This window comes from Rattus norvegicus, chromosome 3, assembly GCF_021556685.1.
Source record: "Rattus norvegicus strain SHRSP/BbbUtx chromosome 3, alternate assembly SHRSP_T2T, whole genome shotgun sequence".
Lineage (NCBI taxonomy): Eukaryota > Metazoa > Chordata > Mammalia > Rodentia > Muridae > Rattus > Rattus norvegicus.
In genome coordinates this window covers 48,690,789-48,708,495 of record NC_141536.1, presented here as the reverse complement: position 1 = coordinate 48,708,495, position 17,707 = coordinate 48,690,789, and the positions used below count along the sequence as shown (strand labels likewise).

General features: G+C 40.8%; 1 protein-coding gene across 3 annotated transcripts in view; it reads left to right on the top strand.

The window, feature by feature from the left end:
• The first annotated feature begins 662 nt into the window (after nt 1-662).
• Nucleotides 663-17,707, top strand: part of LOC147995485 (uncharacterized) — a 58,039-nt gene continuing 40,994 nt past the window's right edge. Inside the window, exons 1-3 of one of the 3 annotated variants that reach the window (XR_015683531.1) lie at nt 665-847; nt 8,010-8,831; nt 9,040-9,554. Coding sequence is in view for 1 of the 3 variants with exons in the window: in XM_087654918.1 (XP_087511044.1) it covers nt 9,533-9,554 (22 nt within the window). In the remaining 2 variants the exon portion in view is untranslated. Of the gene's footprint in view, nt 848-8,009; nt 9,555-17,707 lie in introns of all 3 variants that reach the window. The other 2 variants (XR_015683530.1, XM_087654918.1) reach the window with 2 other exon arrangements.

The following is a 17,707-nucleotide window of genomic DNA, read 5'->3' as shown; positions in this document are numbered from 1 at the left end:
TGTAAGAGCTGACTGACTAGCCAGCCCCTTAGAAATAGCAAACCTCTATTTCAAGGAAGGTGGCAAGCCATAGAAGAAGACACCCAATGTACCTTTCTGCCATCTATATGCCTGCCCATACGTGTATACCTTCACATTTACATGCATGCACCACATACGTGTACCATACATCCCCCAAATGAAACAACAACAGGAAATAAAACTCTAAGTCTCAGGGGACTAAAATGCATATCTAACAAGTCTTTGATGGGGACTTTGAATCCTGGTAAATCTAATAACCAATACCTGCACCACTCCCTTTTCACCAGAGATGGAAGCAGACTTTATCAGTCTGCCCTTGCAAGTCACTGAGTAAGTTTCCCAGAGTTCCTCTGGCATCAGTAGAAGTACCCCTCACCATTTGTAGACTAGCCTGGCTTTTCAATATTCCCACACTTGTCCTAGCGTCTGACAACTGAGTGATTGACACATCCCTCAGAAGCGATGGAGTTCTTCTGAAAGAAAAGGGAAGGACAGATCAAAAGAAACTGCATTATTTGGGGGAATACTCCTCAGAAAAATTCGGGGTTGAGCCAGCCTTCATAGACATGACTTGGACAAGTGGGCACAATGCAAACCAGTGGTTAAAACTGAGTATAAGATCTGAAGGCAACCACTGAACTGAGAACAGGGTCCGCATTGGAGGAGTTAGAGAAAGGATTGAAGGACTGAAGAGGTTTGCAACCCCATAAGAACAACAATACCAACCAACCTGGACTTCCAGGGACTAAACCATCATCCAAAGCCATGGACAGACCCATGGCTCCAGGTACATATGTAGCAGAGGATGGTCTTGTTGTGCACCAAGGTGAGGAGAAACCCTTGGTTCCACCCCTCCCCCTCCCAGTGTAGGGGAATGTCAGGGCAGGCAGGCAGGAAGAGGTGGGTGGTTGAGGAAGGGGAGCACCCTTGTGGAAGAAAGGGGTGGGGGGATGGGATAGGGGGTTTATGGTCGGAAAACATAAATTAAAAAAAATCCAAAAAAAAAAAAAAAAGATCTGAAGGCAAGAAATGAGCAAAGCTTTAAGGCAAAGATAGTGTATGTTTTTAAGGAGGTTCGGGTACTTGCCTATTTCACGCCATGTTTGATAATGGGGCGATGGGGTAGGAGTAGATCGTTTAAGCTGGTTCAAAGCCCTTTTGCATTTACACCGCTTGAACAATCTCTCTGTGTTTCATTACTTGCCAATAAGTTATCTCTTTGTTTCCGAGTTCAGTTTTATGAATTCTATTGTACTGACGAGAACGCAGGGAAACCATGTAACGACAGAGAGAAGCACTCACTGGGGGAAAGAAAAAAAAAAACACTTTGAAGCCGTGGGGCACCCAGGCTGCTTCTGGGCACAATGCCAGCTCCTCGGCAGCTGAAGAACTTGCCACAGAAACAGCTGGCGATAGCTACAATTCACCTGCAATAAAGAGAACGGATACAGGGCCACTCAGCACACTAATCAATGATTTAATAATTGTGTCAATGAAACAGATTATTCAATTGGCTCAGGGGCATAGGAGTCTTCCCCTGCTGTTGTACACAGGCTTCAGAAGAGCCTATCATTTCCCACTAGACCTGCAGGCTTCCCTCCAGTACTTTTATTTTAAGACCCTTCTGGTTACAACTTTTATACGAAAATATATTGGAACATTCTATGGCCCCTAGACCAGTGTTTATTGACATTTATGGAAGTGCTAGAATTTCCCCCCAACTCTCTCTGTCCTGGTTTGTGGAATCTCTCCCTGGTCACAGCATTATCCCCTTGGGGGCCATAGAGTATCTTCTCTGTAAAGGAGGAGGCACTGTTTCCTGAGAGTCACCACACTGTTGTATGACTGAAGTGGGTTTTTTTTTTTTTTTTTTTTTTTTTTTTTGCCAGAAACAGCATATCCTGGGCTTCATTGTATTTTGGATTTTAAACACCTTTTCTTTTCTCTAAAGTATTGCAAGTTGGTTTAAACCATGTAGTATCTTCTCTTGTCTTAAGCAAAATTTCTCATTGAGATTTTGGGATTAACCCCCCACCACACACACACACACACACACACACACACACACACTCTTACAAATTATCACATGTAAAAAGACACAACTATTTCCTCTCTGGTGGTGTGCACCAATGGCTGCTTTAATTCCTCAGCCCTCTGTAGGTTCCTTAAATGAGGCCCTTAAATTACAGTTATGGAGTCTGAACCAGGCATGGTGGAGGGGAAGGGGATGTGGACATGGATACCCACTCTGAACCAAGGAGCTATCTGCAGTTGATAACCACTGGGAGAGAGAAAAAACCAGTTTTCTCAAATGGAATTTCACTGATTGTACACTTAAGGGTAAGCACCATGTTTAGAAAGAGTTGACAGAGAAAAAAAAAGGAACTCTATTTTTATAGACATTTTATCTCTTACTGTTTTGCTTGGGCACTGCTTCTATTGCTTGTGTGTGTGTGTGTGTGTGTGTGTGTGTGTGTGTGTGTGTGTGTATTCTTGTTTTTTGGTTTTTTTTTTTTTTGCTTGTATACAGGTCTCTGTTTTTGTGTTTTATGGTTTTTTTTTTTTTTTGGTGTGTGTTTCCTGTTCTTTTATTTTTATTTTTGTTTTGCTTGTTCATTCATTCACGTTTTAAAGAGAGAGAGGGTCTGGAGTTCGGTGAGGAGGCAGGGAGGATCTGGGAAAGGTTGGGGGAGGAGAAAAAGTGTGATCAAAATATATTGAACTAGAAGAAGTTTTTCAATTAAAAAGGTAAATACGAATGAGAAGACAGGACGGCGGGACGTGTCATTGGTCGCTGCCCTCCTCGACACTCCGACGCCATCTACGAGTCTTCTTTCCTACTCCATCCTTTTCTGTCTTACTGTCTTCATCTCATACTAAATGGTTTGTCTTCTCTTGCATTCATACGTCATACCTAACAGATTATAGGAGACTATGTATTCCGTATAATGATTTGGCTAGAGTCAGGCCTTCTCAGTTGATGAGCTTTTTCAAGATTGGATCACCCCATATCCATTGCCTAGTTATGCTATGGAACAACCATCAACAGCTGAATGGACAAATAAAAAGTAGTATATACACATGGAATTTTATACAGAAATACATTTTGCTTCCATGAGAGAAAACAAGGCATATGTCATTACTTAATTGGCACTTAAAGCTTACTGGTAGATAGGAATTCAAACAGGGACTTGGGTCAGTTAAAACAAAAATGTCGAGCCTTCCTCCTATCCAAAAGGATAGACTAGGTTAGCATATTTATGATGGATCTGTTCTGCATCCTTTCTAGAACCAGACTCTAGTCATCTGTCAAGGCTGCCATGCCTCCACAGTCCTGGGACCAGCCTGCCTTGCCTGGTGTGATGCTCTTTGGAATTTGGCATTTTTTTTGTCAGTTATTTTTAAATATAGTCCCTGCTCATTTGGAAACAAGTGGAGAGGTCCCACTCAACATTGTGATATGCCTGACGGACAGAAGAAAACCCTTATGTACAGAAATACATTTGTTTATTATATATAATCTTTAAATCATTCCTCTGTTCACTTTCCTTTGCCACGAGTCATTTGTGGGACTGATTATTAAGGGCCTGAGAGAAGATGTGCATCTTCTGAAGGTGTGCATATTTTAATAGGCTTGACTAAGACCTAGAAAAATGACTCAAAGGACTGAATCAATGACGGGATGATTTCAGGCACTGTGACAGGTATTGGGGATGTGCTTTTGGCCAGAGGCCCTGCCTCACTCCCTTCAGTTTCCACAGAATAGATAGTTGTCTACTCCATAAGCAAACGGACAATATCATTTTTTTCTACTTTTTCCCCCTCCATAATTTTGACACAAGCCGTGCAGTGGCAAGCAGGTACTGACTGGTAGTATCCATTATGTATGGGGGCCAATTTTATTACGGATCTGGGAAATCCCTCCCTTGGTGGCATATTTAGAAAGTACTATTGGCATCCCGTCCCTCCGTGTTACCAGTGAATGACATGTCAATGTCTTGATGCCTGATCTTAATTATTCACTCTCTGCCATTTCCAGAGCCCCGAGATGGCTTTCGTCTTTGCTGACACATGGGGTATAGCAAAGATCATTCATGGATTCCAAATATAAATACAAGAACAAAGAGGGAAAGTCAGATACTTAAAATTACACATATGCATATAAATACTTGCATATGTAAAAGTGAACCACCGCACTAGCTTTCTGGTTTCTAGCAGAGGTGGTGTGAGCCTATCTCTGTCACACGTAAGAAACCTCTGTGACTTATCTTAGCACTCCCCAGGGAGATGCTGGATTATTTAAATACTACCATTAATATTTATGCAATGTTTTCTATCATATAATTTACAGAGTACTTTCTGAGGATAGATTAAGGTGGCAGATATGAAAATAAATTCTATAACTTAGAGGTGAGAGGATGCGTTTTATATTAATTATGACTATCATTGTCTTCAAGCTGGGGTTTAGATTCAAGATTTAGATTACATCTACCTGGGAAGTAGGGGCTGACATGAGTTGAAGTTTTAGCATTACCACCAACCAAAGCAGGCATGAGCAACGTGCATAGCACTGTGAGGAAGGGAAATGGCTTGTTATTAAGGAGAGCAGGTTTTATAGCCAGCTCTGTCGGTAACAATTCATGTACAGTGGGCAAATCCTCCATCTCAGAAGATCTTCGATATCTCATCTCCGAAACGAAAGTTGGCTAATCCATCGCAACATGTGCACTTTTAATATATACGAAATCTTTCATTGGGATTGTTTTCTACAACTAGAGTATTTTGAACACCACACACACACACACACACACACACACACACACACACACACAACCTTAGTTTAATCCCCATAATAGGGTACATAGTAAAGAATTGGGCAAAGTGAACTATTTTCTAGACATGATTTTAGTGCCAGGAGCCTGCTGTGAGTCCTACTACTGATAGGGTATTACAAAGCCTGAGTCCAGCTAGGAAAAGAGTCAGGATGTAAATAAGAGCAGAAGCTGACTGGAAACACTTTCAGTTTAATGATGTTTTTATTCATTCTGAGTTGCGCAATCACAAGTGAATAAATGAGTGCATAAATACATAAATAAAAGTTTTCTTCTATTTTAATTTTCTCCCTTCCTCTCTTTCTGGCTTTCTCCTTCTCTCCCTTCCTTCCTCCATATCTCCCCATCTTCCTTCCAGTTTTCCTAGCCCAATTCTTCATAGGAAAATAGAGAAAAGTCAAACAGTCTCAGAATCTAATTTAGAGTGGCCAACTGTATCTGTTGCTAGCAACTTCCCAAGAACCTGTCTTCTGCGCTATCAGAAATGGATGATGGAAAAAGATGAAAGGGAAATAAAATGTGTTGAACTTTGTTCTATTGCTGTGTACTGCAATGCTAAATTCTGTACTTGAAGGTCTAGGCCTACCAGTGACTTCCCAAGGTTTCAAGCTTTTGTTATGCAAAACTTGCTCCTTGATTTAAAACTATTGGTTAAAAAACAAAAACAAAAACAAAAACAATTGCCTGCAGCCAATTACTAGAGGGGTTACAGGTGATGGGTGAGGACTGACCTGGTTGGAGGAGGAGAGACTGGCAGAAAGGGAAAGAAAGAAAAAGAGGAGGAAGCCACCATGAGGGGAGAGGAACCAGGAACACATGGGCAGGAGAAAGAGCAAGTAGCTGGGGTACACTGCATGGGAGGTAGCCAGGCCTGCAGTTAGAAGAGTAGATTAGCAGCAATCCCCAGTAATTGACAAAGCCAAATAAAATAACCATAGTCTGAGTATCATTCAATTGTAAGCTTGTCAGGGATAAACTTACATTGTGTGTACTACAAAAATATGGTGCATTTTCATTTTTCCTCAAGGAAGCCACAGTATTCTGAAATTATGTGCCCATAGTTAGTCCCCAAATTATATAAACCCTTCGGTTTTCCTCTGACACAGTGTTGTTTTAGCAAATAGTTTATAGCTTTATCTGTTCCTCCATTTAAAAACAGCCTTCACGAGTTAAATCAACCAACTAACTAGCTGTAGGGGAAACATCCTGGTTTCTATCAAATATCTCTGAAGATTGTAGTGATAAGGAGACAGTTGAACAGTTTCTACCTCCAATGGATTGGGGACCAATATCCAGGAATGAGGGGGTACCAAAGCCTTGAACACTTCTTGCATAGTAGAGCACTGTTAAAAACAGCAACTGGGCAGTGTGCGTGTGGCTGGGGAGGGGAGTCTTCCTGGAGTCAGCACAGTATGGGAAGGCAGCAGAGGTGTTGAAGATGAAGAGGAGCAGGAAGAGTCTGCGGGATTCCACAGGTGGTTGTACTGAATGTGGGAAGGTCACTGGAGGGTTTGGGCAGAGGAATGGCTTTGAGCATTGGTGTTGCAGCGCGGAGTTTTTAGATATTAGAGATGTCTAATGATGAATGGGGATGGCTGTTTAGAGATGTTTAAATCAAGGCAGATGGCAGATGATGCTTTGGAAGAAGGTGATGGACATGATAAGGTCTAGTCTGTAGATGCGTTTTGAACTGGGTAAGGAGAAAGACGGACGCACCCACACCCATTCACACCCCTGCCCTCCCGAGAGAGAGAGAGAGAGAGAGAGAGAGAGAGAGAGAGAGAGAGAGCGAGCTAGCTTGTGACTTGAGAAACTGAAACTACCATACCTTGGCTAGGATGAGAAAATGAAGAATTTATCTAAGAGAGAATTTTCCAATCCTCGATGACAAAGAAAGTATTTTTAAAACTTTTACTACTAGTGTACTTGTATTGACTAATTCCTCTCATTCACACTTAAATTTAAGAAAGGAAATTGAAAAGAGGATAAAAGTCCAGGGTGAGGCCATTTTCTCCAGTTCATTTAACATTCAGGTAATATATACTGTAACCTCTTATACATTAAAAGCACTCTGCTAGGTGCTGCAAAAGGTAGGAAAATGATCAAATGGGGATTATGCTATTAGCACACATATAATTTAATAGTGGCACCTGAAGTGTGATTCATTACAGTAGATGGAGTGCCATGATGTTTGGGCATAGGAAAGTGATTACGGAGGGGTAACATGTGCTAGCCTTAAAAGCAAGTTGGCATTTTACATTCAGATAAACGGCCACATCATCAAAAGCAGGGAGGCTGCGGAAGGTGGAAGGCGTCTTCTCATTTGTTAATGACTTTGTGAAATTGTTGAACACGATCTGAAGGAACTAAGAAGAGCAGCTGTGAAAAGCTGGGAGAATTATTCCCTGCTACTCTTTAATGTGATGCTTTTCTTTATCTCCTGTGCATGGAGAAGGAATTATCTATTTTTCTTTGCTTTGGAGTGTGTGTGTGTGTGTGTGTGTGTGTGTGTGTGTGTGTGTGTGTGTGTGTGTGTGTGTGTGTGAAACTCTGTGTTAAAAATTACCACCACGCAGAACAGGTCCTCAATTCAAAAAATATATTTATATGGAATCTAAGTTTAAGATTATATTTAATTAGAGGAGCCCCCATTCTTGTCAAACGTCTTTCTTAATCCTTTAAACAAATAAGATACGGTGATGGCACTGCCTTATGTTGGGGAGCTCGATGTTAGGGGGAGGTTATAGCTAATCAAACGTAGCAAAAGAAATCAAAGCAATTGCTCTCGGTCTTGTGGGGTCCATAATCTAATCTGGAAGATAAACACAAGGACAAACACAAGCACAGTTCCACAGCTGGATCAACACACTACCCACCCATTCTGCAGCCTCAGAATGAGGGCCGAGGGTAGCATATTTATTTGTTTGGTAATAATCAACCCTGGCCAGATTGAGTCAGAGAGGACAGCCTGTGACACTGGCTCAGAAAAAGCACTGGTAATTCATTGATATCAGTACTCAAAGCAACGGTTTCCTGAGCTAAATGGCTGAGGCTGTATGTCTTTCCTTGATTTCCAGCATTAATCTGCACGAACAGAAATTCTTGCTTCAGTCAGAATTTCTACATCTTAAGTCTGCTGATTTTTCTTTCCTACAGGCTGACATCTGTCTAACTGCTGAGGGACGACAGTGTCTTTTTGGATAGGCTTTTCCATTGACAGTCATAAAATCTCTGTTTGGAAGTCACTGAGCGCTACCAGCACAGAACGGATATTCTAACATGACAAGAACTTGCAAGGAAATGCAGGCGCCAGTGCAGGCAGATCCCTACTCTCAGAGCAGGAAAAGCTGATTGTCAGTTCCGCTGGATGTGGACTTCGTGAGGTCTGGGGCTACCCCCTTTTCCTCAGTGGAAGGTTTGAGCGTTGGAATCTCTGTATGTAAGATACTCTGCACATTCAATACAACGAAACACGACAACGGGCGTTTTCCTGTGTCCTCTTTGTAGAGCTTGCTTCTGGAAGCCACCAATTTGTAATAGTAAACATCTGAGGTGAAATGTCAAAGGTCACATGCTACTGTTCATGGAGGAGGGACTGCTGGATTGCCTTCTGAGGGCACATGGAGGGAGGCTGAAGAGAATGTATCAGTGCCTCCGTGTTACCTGAGTGTGGCACATTGAAATATCACATAACTGATACACAGCATTTAATGAGTCGGGACTGAAAACTTTAATTAGCTTGTAGGGCTTTTTATTATTTTATTTTTTTTGTTCATTATATTTTCTGTTCAGTCTCTGTGGATGTTCTGCATTTTCATCATCAAATGACTGGCTGGCTATTTTTGTCAAACAAGAAGCCTGAAACCATCAAGTCTGAGTGTGGAGACAGTCTGGCCGCTCTGTCAACAGGATGAAAGGGAGTCTCGGGCTTTTTTTAATTACAAGGATAACATGTTCGCTCATCTAATAATGAAGATGGTTAGCAATTTTAAATTTTAATAATCAATTACTGAAAGTAATTCTCCATTAAACCACAAGAGAGCCATTAAATCTCAAAAGATGGAGCACGCTGCATGTAACAGTAGCAAGTTTTCTATTTCTAAATATCATTAGGGAATATCTGATTGTTTCATTTCTCTGCATTTCTTTTACCTTTTCCTCATGCAAACCATCTCATTTTCCACAGGAAGACAGCACATGATCTTATAAATAATAAAAGAAAACGCTTGCAAGACTTGATCCAGGGGTGTGAAATATGTGCTAAGAATGTAATTTATTTCAGTCTGGCATATTTTGACTGAATAATCAAGAAGGTGACTAATTAATATTATACTCCACCCTGGGCAAAGCACTGCAGTGGGCTTACCTATGCTCCTGACACCTCTGAAGACATGTGCTCAAGCCTTCAAGGACTCAAGACCATTGGACAGTGCTTTTGGGGAGACAGAGGGGTCCTCAGACATGTTCCCCTGGATGTGACGACTCCTAGCCACACTCTACAGCTACCCTGCACATCAGTCCCTGCTTTCAAGTGACAAGTGAAAAGATAAGTGAGCTCTAGATGACTATGGCAACGTGGCAGACTTGTGTGTTGGAAGAGAAACTTCCAGAATGCTGCAACTGCACAAGCTGTAGTCTGGTTTATCCAGTTTGCTTTCCTTTTATCTAAACACTGAGACATGCTGACTAAATGGATAAATGGTGTGTACCTGTGCGTGTTTGTGTGTGTGCACACACATGGCTCTTTCCCTTCTGCCATGTTTGTGTGTATGTGTTTGAATGCATAATCCCCCTCTCTCTGTGTCCCTGTCTCCTCGTTTCCCTGTCTCTTCCTCTCCCTTTTCCTCTCCCTCTCCCTCCCCCTGTCTCTCCCCTTCCCTGTCTTTCCCTCCCTACCCTCTCTCTCTCTCTCTCTGTGTGTGTGGTGTATTTAGGTTAGATGATGGGTGGGGTTAGCAGAAAATTACAACTGGCAATTTTAAGCCAAGGATCCCTTAGAAGCAGCTCTTGGAGAAGTACTATAATTTATTCCTAAAACATTTGATTGGTTGGCAGATGATGGAGAAACTACCTGGAAGCTTGTGGTACGTTACTCAGTACCCCCATCACTTGCTCACCTTTGGGATTCAGGGTACTCAGCTGCTTCTCGTGCAATCCTAGATAGGATCTAATCATTTTTTTCTTGAGAGCCTGTCTTACGGGAAGTATGTCTGAATTTCTGAACCATGCTGGTCTTTTCAATGATCATTCCTCTGCCTCCCTTGAGGAATTAAAGCGGGCATTATGAGCAACCTGCAAAGAGGGGCATGTGAAGGTGGGAGTAGAGGTAGCTAGGGATGACGTCATGGTGTGGCAAACCCAGTGTTCATTTTCCCTTCTTCACAGGACGATTGAAGGTTCTGGATGTCACAGGATTCCCATTTCACCCTTGATCATAGAGGAGAAACTAGATTGGTTTGCATTCCCCAGTGGGTAATTCTGATCTGTGGCAATCTAAAGACTTGTAAAGGGTGGCTTACAGAAGCTATTTGTTAGTTTGGATCCTGAAGTAAGTTTCAAGAGCTCAGTTATGGTCCCCTGTCTGCTTTGCGTATGGCTGTGTACAATTGGGACTGTGTGTCAGTGTCGTGCTTCAACCAGGACGGAAGGAACTGGTACAGATGTCAAGAGGCAGAAACCTGCAAATGCTGGGAACGGAATCCACATAATAATCTGGATTTCACTTGGGCAATGTGGGTTTGGTTTCACTTAGACAATGTATTTGTTCTGTCTTGAATGTTCTTTCCCATTCCAATGTCTTTATCTTTAAGACTTAAGACTTCAGAGTTCCATTAAATGTTTGACTGTGGGTATCTGCATTTCTTGTAAATAGGACAAATTTTGGGTTAAAAGTTTTGTTGGGGGGGTTGGTGTCCATCCTTATCCCTCCACTCTGGGTCCTGCCTGGCTGCAGAGTGTAGCCATTTCAGATTTGATATCCCCATTGCCAGGAGTTTCAGCTAAGGTTGGTTATCCCCATAGACTCCTGATAGCATCCTATCCCAGGTCTCTATGACATCCTAGAGATGTTCTCTAACCCCTCTACCCCCTCTATATGTACTTTTCTCCCCTCCCGGAGCGAGGACCGAACCCAGAGCCTTGTGCTTGCTAGGCAAACACTCTACCACTGAGCTTAATCCCCAACCCCTCCCTCTACCCCCTCTAGGTACTGATTTCCATTCATTCTTTTGGCCCTCTGGTCCTCTCTCCTAACTCTCCTCACACCTGCTCCTGCACATCTCCCTCCATTCCCCTCCCTATACACTTTCCCATCCAGTTTCCTCCCTTCATCTGTCTCCTATGACTATTTTATTTCCCCTTGTAAGTGAGATTCAAGCATCCTTGCTTTGACCTTCCTTTTTTTTTTTTTTAACTTCTTTGGGTCTGTGGAGTATAACATGGTTATCCTGTACATTTTGGCTAATATTCACTTATTGGTGAGTTCATATGATGCATGTCCTGTAGGTTCTGGGTTACCTCACTCAGGATATCTTCTAGTTCCATCCATTTGCCTTCAAATTTTATGATGTTTTTGTTTTTAATAGCTGAATATTATTATTGTGTAATTGAACCACATTTTTTGTATCTATTCTTTGATTGAGGAACTTTGGGGTTGTTTATATCTTCTGGCTATTATTAATATGGCTGCTATGAACATAGTGAAGCAGTGTCCTTGTTGTACAGTGGATCATATTTTGGGTATACGCCCAGGATCAGTGTATCTGAGTCTTGAGGTAGAACTATTCTCAGTTTTCTGAGAAACTGGCAAATTGATTTCCAAAGTGGCTTACAAGTTTGCACTCCAACAAGCAATGGTGGACTATTCCTCTTGCTCCATGTCTTAGCCAATATGTTCTATCCCTTGAATTTTTGATCTTAGCTATTCTGACAGGTCTAGGATGGAATCTCAGGGTCATTTTGATTTGCATTTCCCTGATGACTAAAGATGTTGAACATTTCTTTAAGTGCTTCTTGACCATTCAAGATTCCTCTGTTGAAAATTCTGTTTAGCATTGTACCCCATTTTTAATTGGGTCATTTTGATTGTTGGTGTCTATTTTCTTGAGTTCTTTATAAATTTTGGGTATGAGTCTTCTGTTGGACGTAGGGTTGGTGAAGCTCATTTTCCAATCTAGAGGCTGCCATTTTGTCTTATGGACAGTGTCTTTTCCTTACAGAAGCTTTTGAATTTCATGAGGTCCCATTATCAATTGTTGATCTTAGAGCCTGAACCATTGGTGTTCTGTTCAGGAAGTTGTCTCCTGGACCAATGAGTTCAAGGCACTTTCAGCAATGTGGCTGTGGCATTTGTCACCTCATTGTTTGCCATGATTGATCCAGGTGATCTGATTGACTAGTCATTTGTCCTCTTCCAAATTTACTGCTTCCTGTGCATCCCTTCCCTTGGAACCATTATTATCATAGAGTGGGAAAGTCAACTCTTAGAGGCTCCCCTGTGGGACGTCTGATACTGTACAGACACTTGCAGAGAAAGAACAGGGAGTGCAATGTCTTTGTGTTTCTTGGAAGGTACTTGGGACAGTCAGAATTCCATTCTACAGAGGAGACAGAAAAACCCAACAGGGGGTGCTCCAGGGAATTCCTTGTTGCTTGTTGAGAAGTAAAAACAGAATAGGGGTAAAGTCTTAGTGAGGCAAAATCTAAGTAGGAGATAAAGGATACATATCCAGGTAGCCTTTCTGGAATACTCATGGTTAGAATCATAGATGTTTGTGAGACACTGGCTGGTGAGAATCTGAGTTACCCACAATAATAAATAAGGTAGGAGTCAGCCCCAACACTAAAGTGAAGAATTCTGAATAAAAGTTTGAGGATTGCTGCATTGTGAAATGATAAAAGGGGGGGGGGGCAATGAGTTTACTGAGAGGTGCCAAACAGTAAGTTCGATAGAACAGACTTGGTGTTTTGGAACTGTGTTTGATCCCAGCTGGGTCACTTGTTTCTAATGAGAGCTGGAGTGGGATATTTGCCCTTCAAACCTCACACCTCTTGTTCATTAAGTGAGAATGACAATTGGATTAATCTTTGTTTGGGGCTAGACGTGCACTGAGGAGTTTTAGCATTGCATCTGGAATGAATCTCTTATACAGGAATAGTAGTACCATGTCCAACCCATGATCTGACAATCCCAATGTTTCCTGGAGAAAGAGGTTCCAGTTGAAGACTACAGTGATGTTCTTGAAGGAATAATGAAGCTCCACGTAATGAGCCTCCACGTGAAGTGCTTTGGATTGTACCTCCCACATAACGGTTCTCAGTTAATAGTTGCATACTTAGACCCACTGGTGGAAGTCTGAGCACTGTTATTAGATATTAACTAAGGTTGGTACTAGCTTCTGTCAATCACCACCAAATGCACCACATTTCTAGACCAGCTTTTCAGCTAGCCTTACTGTGTTTTGATTTGAAGAAGAAATAGGAAAACCTTCTTTGCCATCTTTCATGAATCCTCTGTCTCCGATTTCGAGCACTATGAGTGTGTATCATAGCACACCTTGTAGAGCTTTGCGTAACAGCGGCTACATGATTAATTGATTAAACACAGCTGTATTCATAGCATATTCTTTGACTTCCTTCCATATAACGCTGATGTGGATTAGCTGTCCACGACATTCTCCTCTTTGGAAAAAAAAATCACGACATGTCTATGCGGGCTTCCACTAACAAATATTTTGTACTGTTTCTGAAGAACACAGTGTTTATCTGTTTTGTTGACATTATCTAAATAGGTAGGATGGTTTTCATTTCTGTGAATCATACATGCATTAATATTTTACCTGGTTTGCAACTATTCAGCTGCACAAACAACAGAATCATTTCAAAGGCGTTTCTAGCATCTCCTTCAATCCAGTAATTAAAAATCAAACTGTACAACACAGTGTACTGAGTTTGGCTTTCCATCAAATTCCCACAAACTCTTCAGCAAAGTTGAACTTTGAGATTTTAATGAGAACAGGCAGGGCTAACCAAGGTAATTTCTTCCTGCATTAATCGCAAACTCTTCAACAGTCATCGAAGCTCTATTTTCTTTTACTTTTTTTCTTTTTGCCTCAAATTGAACAGTTGCATTTTGCAAAACAAAACAAAACAGCAATGAAAGCTTTTGCACAAGGAAGATTAAATTTTAATATAAGATCCAACTTGCTACCATGTGACATTAAAATGACTGAGGGAACACATTTGTACTGCATACTTTAAAAATCTAAAGATGCACTCACATAGGGATGTGTGCATGTAAGTATATGTATTTCTAGTTTACATTTTTTTCATTAGGAATTTCAACTTATATTAGAAACATTTGACAACATCATCCCAAGTGGCACAACTTCATTTAGATTATATTTGTGTATGCATTCATATATATTTGTATACACATATATGTAATTCAGGGTAAATGAAAAATGTTGTGATTCCATATGTATGTATATACATATACATATACATCATACACATACACATATACATCATACATATACACATACATATGCACATAACATATACATATACATACACATATATGCACAACCATGTATATTTACATACATATATATTTATATATGGTTGATTTTAGTTTTCTTACTGCATATGCTTAGAGTGAAGGTGTACCATATCAGGATTTTTGTTTTGACTTATGAAAGCAAGTTAAGAACCAAATCAAAGCAGGTTTGATTGTATTTTGTTTAAATCTGTATTTTATGACCTTAAGGCTCATTTGTAAGCTTCCTTCCATCAACTTTCCAGATCTTGTGTCCTGCTCATCAGCTGTAGTATAAAATTTAATGCTTTGCTATCTTTTCTCTTTGGACATCGATGTGTACATGCATACGTGTGTGCGCACCTGTGGGGGGTGTTGGTGGAGGGAGGGAGAGAGAGAGACAGCACACCATGCTGGGTATTTTCCTTACCTTCTACCTTGTTTGATAACCTCTTTGTTCTTTTGTCTTGCTTTGTTTGTTTGTTTCATTTCTTTTCTGATGTGTATATCAGATTAACTAGCTCAGGAGCTTCCTGGGATTCTTCCGTCTCTGCCTCTAGCTCCCTGGAGGAATGCTGGGGTTACAGACGCTCATGCTATGCTTCTGGCCTTTCTGTGGGCATTGGAGATTCGAACTCAGTTTTTCTTAGGTAGCAAGTTCTTCCACTCCCCTGCCTCTTGCTGCTTTCTTGATATTATACACGTCACCCTTTCTTTCCTGGCATCGCACATTGTTTATGGCTTTCCTCCACAACCTCTCATTAAATGAGTTATTTTGTACTGGTCTGTACACTTAACATTTTAATGACGAATTTTAAAAATCTCTCCAAGAAGTTGGTTGTTTCATGGGACTGTCTTTGACTTTTATTTTCTTTGTGCTTCCTACTAAGGGTTTTTGACTATATATCAAATTATCTGTTGAACCACTTAATGTTTATGATATTCAAATAGTTAAGAAAAACCTTTGTGAAGGTCTTTTTTTTTTTGAGTTTTAAAGACTATGTGATGGCCTATATAGTAAGAGATACCACCACCAGACATGCTGCTAGTGTAGAAAGCTGCATCTGTTTAGTCCAGAGCCATTTTGCACACAGAAAACTAAATGCATACATGTTACACTTGACATAACCTCAATGACCAAGCTAAGGCAGTACTTGATACCTTTTCCCCCAGTAGTTAAGGTATTGGCAGGTCACCTTAGATTCTCATGAAGCCACTACATAGACTACACACATTTCCAAAGGACTCAGAAGTAGTAGAGTAGCAATAGATAGCATGGTAGGCTAAAGATCATACTGAGAGGGATGTCCTTGGGGATCAAGGTCTAATTGCCATGCTCTAACTTGGAAGATTCAGATGAAGAGTGAATTCTAAGCTTTGTTTATTCGTATAGAAAAATGGCCTAGTTATTTTAGCTATGCCAAGGGACTTAACGGATCAAATACACTTTGCATGGCATAAAAAATAATTAGCAAATGTTACCTGACATTACTATCATGCTAGAAACTCACAGTTGAAAAAGAATTCTTAATTATTTAACTCAGTATAATTTACAGAGTATAGGGGTTGGGGATTTAGCTCAGTGGTAGAGCGCTTGCCTAGGTAGCGCAAGGCCCTGGGTTCGATCCCCAGCTCCGAAAAAAAGAACCAAAAAAAATTTTTTTACAGAGTATATAGAGATAGCAACCTACATATTTGATAGGATTTTTTAGAATGTATATCTTTCTACTCCATTTTGTCAAAGTCCACAGGAAAAATTAATTTGATTTCTGCGAATTACTTAGAGAATACAATTCTTCTGAGCTTTGCAGTACTACAGATTTTTGTTGCTCTTTTCATTTCTGAGTGCTCTCATGACCTTCATTTTAAAAATAGCTGTCCGTGTCCCTAGAATTACCTTACCATTTTAGTAATAAAACTATAAAAATTTTTGTTTCAGAAAGTAAAATGATACAAAATAATACTGAAGGCAACTGCATATTTTTTATTATTCTAGAGCACAGTATTTTTATAGCTATCTTAATCTACAGATTGAACAGAATATAAAATACAGTTCAGTGGAAGTGGTGGATTTCTTTTTATTAATGTCTTATCTTATTTGTTTTAATTTCAACATATACCCCTTTGTCTAGTGTCTGAAGAAACTGTATGTCTGGAAAATGACTTACATACATTTAAAGAACATTTTCCTTTATCTGAAATCAAGCTAGCACAAATGCTTCTCCTTTGATCATGAGCAGATTTGAAGTGTGACTCTGGCAGGGCAATCTCCAAGTACCCACTCTACATAAATTAATCTCTGAAAGGAAAATGCATTATGCTTGTAATTGAAGTTATCATTGCTAATACCACCATTAATGCTGATTGAATCTTAAATTTGTGTTGGGATCATTTATTTGAGGACACTATTTCTCTTAAAAATTCATGTCAAGTACACCCAATACAGATTAATCTATAGTCTTGAAGCTATTTCTTAGACATTGGCAACCTGGGGAAGTTCAGATTATGAATCTAGACAAAAATAAAAGCTTTTATTCTATGAGTGGAGGGGGAAATCTACCTTACAGAAAAGCCAGAATTTACAATTTAGCTTTAGTGTTCTGGTCATCATCATCATCATCACCATCATCATCATCATCATCATCATCATCATCATCATCATCACTTTTATTACTATTTTTTACAACCTAGTTGTTGTCCCTCTCTGGTCTGCCCTCCCACTGGTCCTTATCTCAGCCTTCCTCCCCCATCTCCAAGAGGATGCCCCTCCTTGCCAGGTATCCCTATTCCTTGGGGCCTTAAGTCTCTCAAGGGTTAGGCGCATCTTCTCACACTGAGGTCAGACCACACAGTCCTTTCCTGTATATGTGTCAGGGGCCTCAGACTAGCTCCTGTGTGCTACCTAGTTGGTGGCTCAGTGTCTGAGAAATCTCAGGGGTCCGGATTAGTTGAGACTTCTGGTCTTCCTATAGGGTCACCCTCCTCCTCAGCTTCTTCCAGCCTTTTCCTAATTCAACCACAGGGGTCCTCAAGTTCAGTCCAATGATTTGGTGTAAGTATCTGTATCTGTCTCAGTCAACTACTTCTCGGGCCTCTCAGAGGACAGCCATGCTAGGCTCCTGTCTGTAAGTACACCATAGCATCGATGAGTAACGGTGTCAGGAGCCTCCCCTGGAGATGGATTCCAAATTTGGCTGCCAGTGGACTGCCTTTCCCTCAGTCTCTTCTCCATTTTTGTCCCTGCAGTTCTTTTAGACAGGAACAATTCCAAGTCAGAGTTTTTGACCGTGGGATGGCAACCCCATCCCTCCCCTTGGTG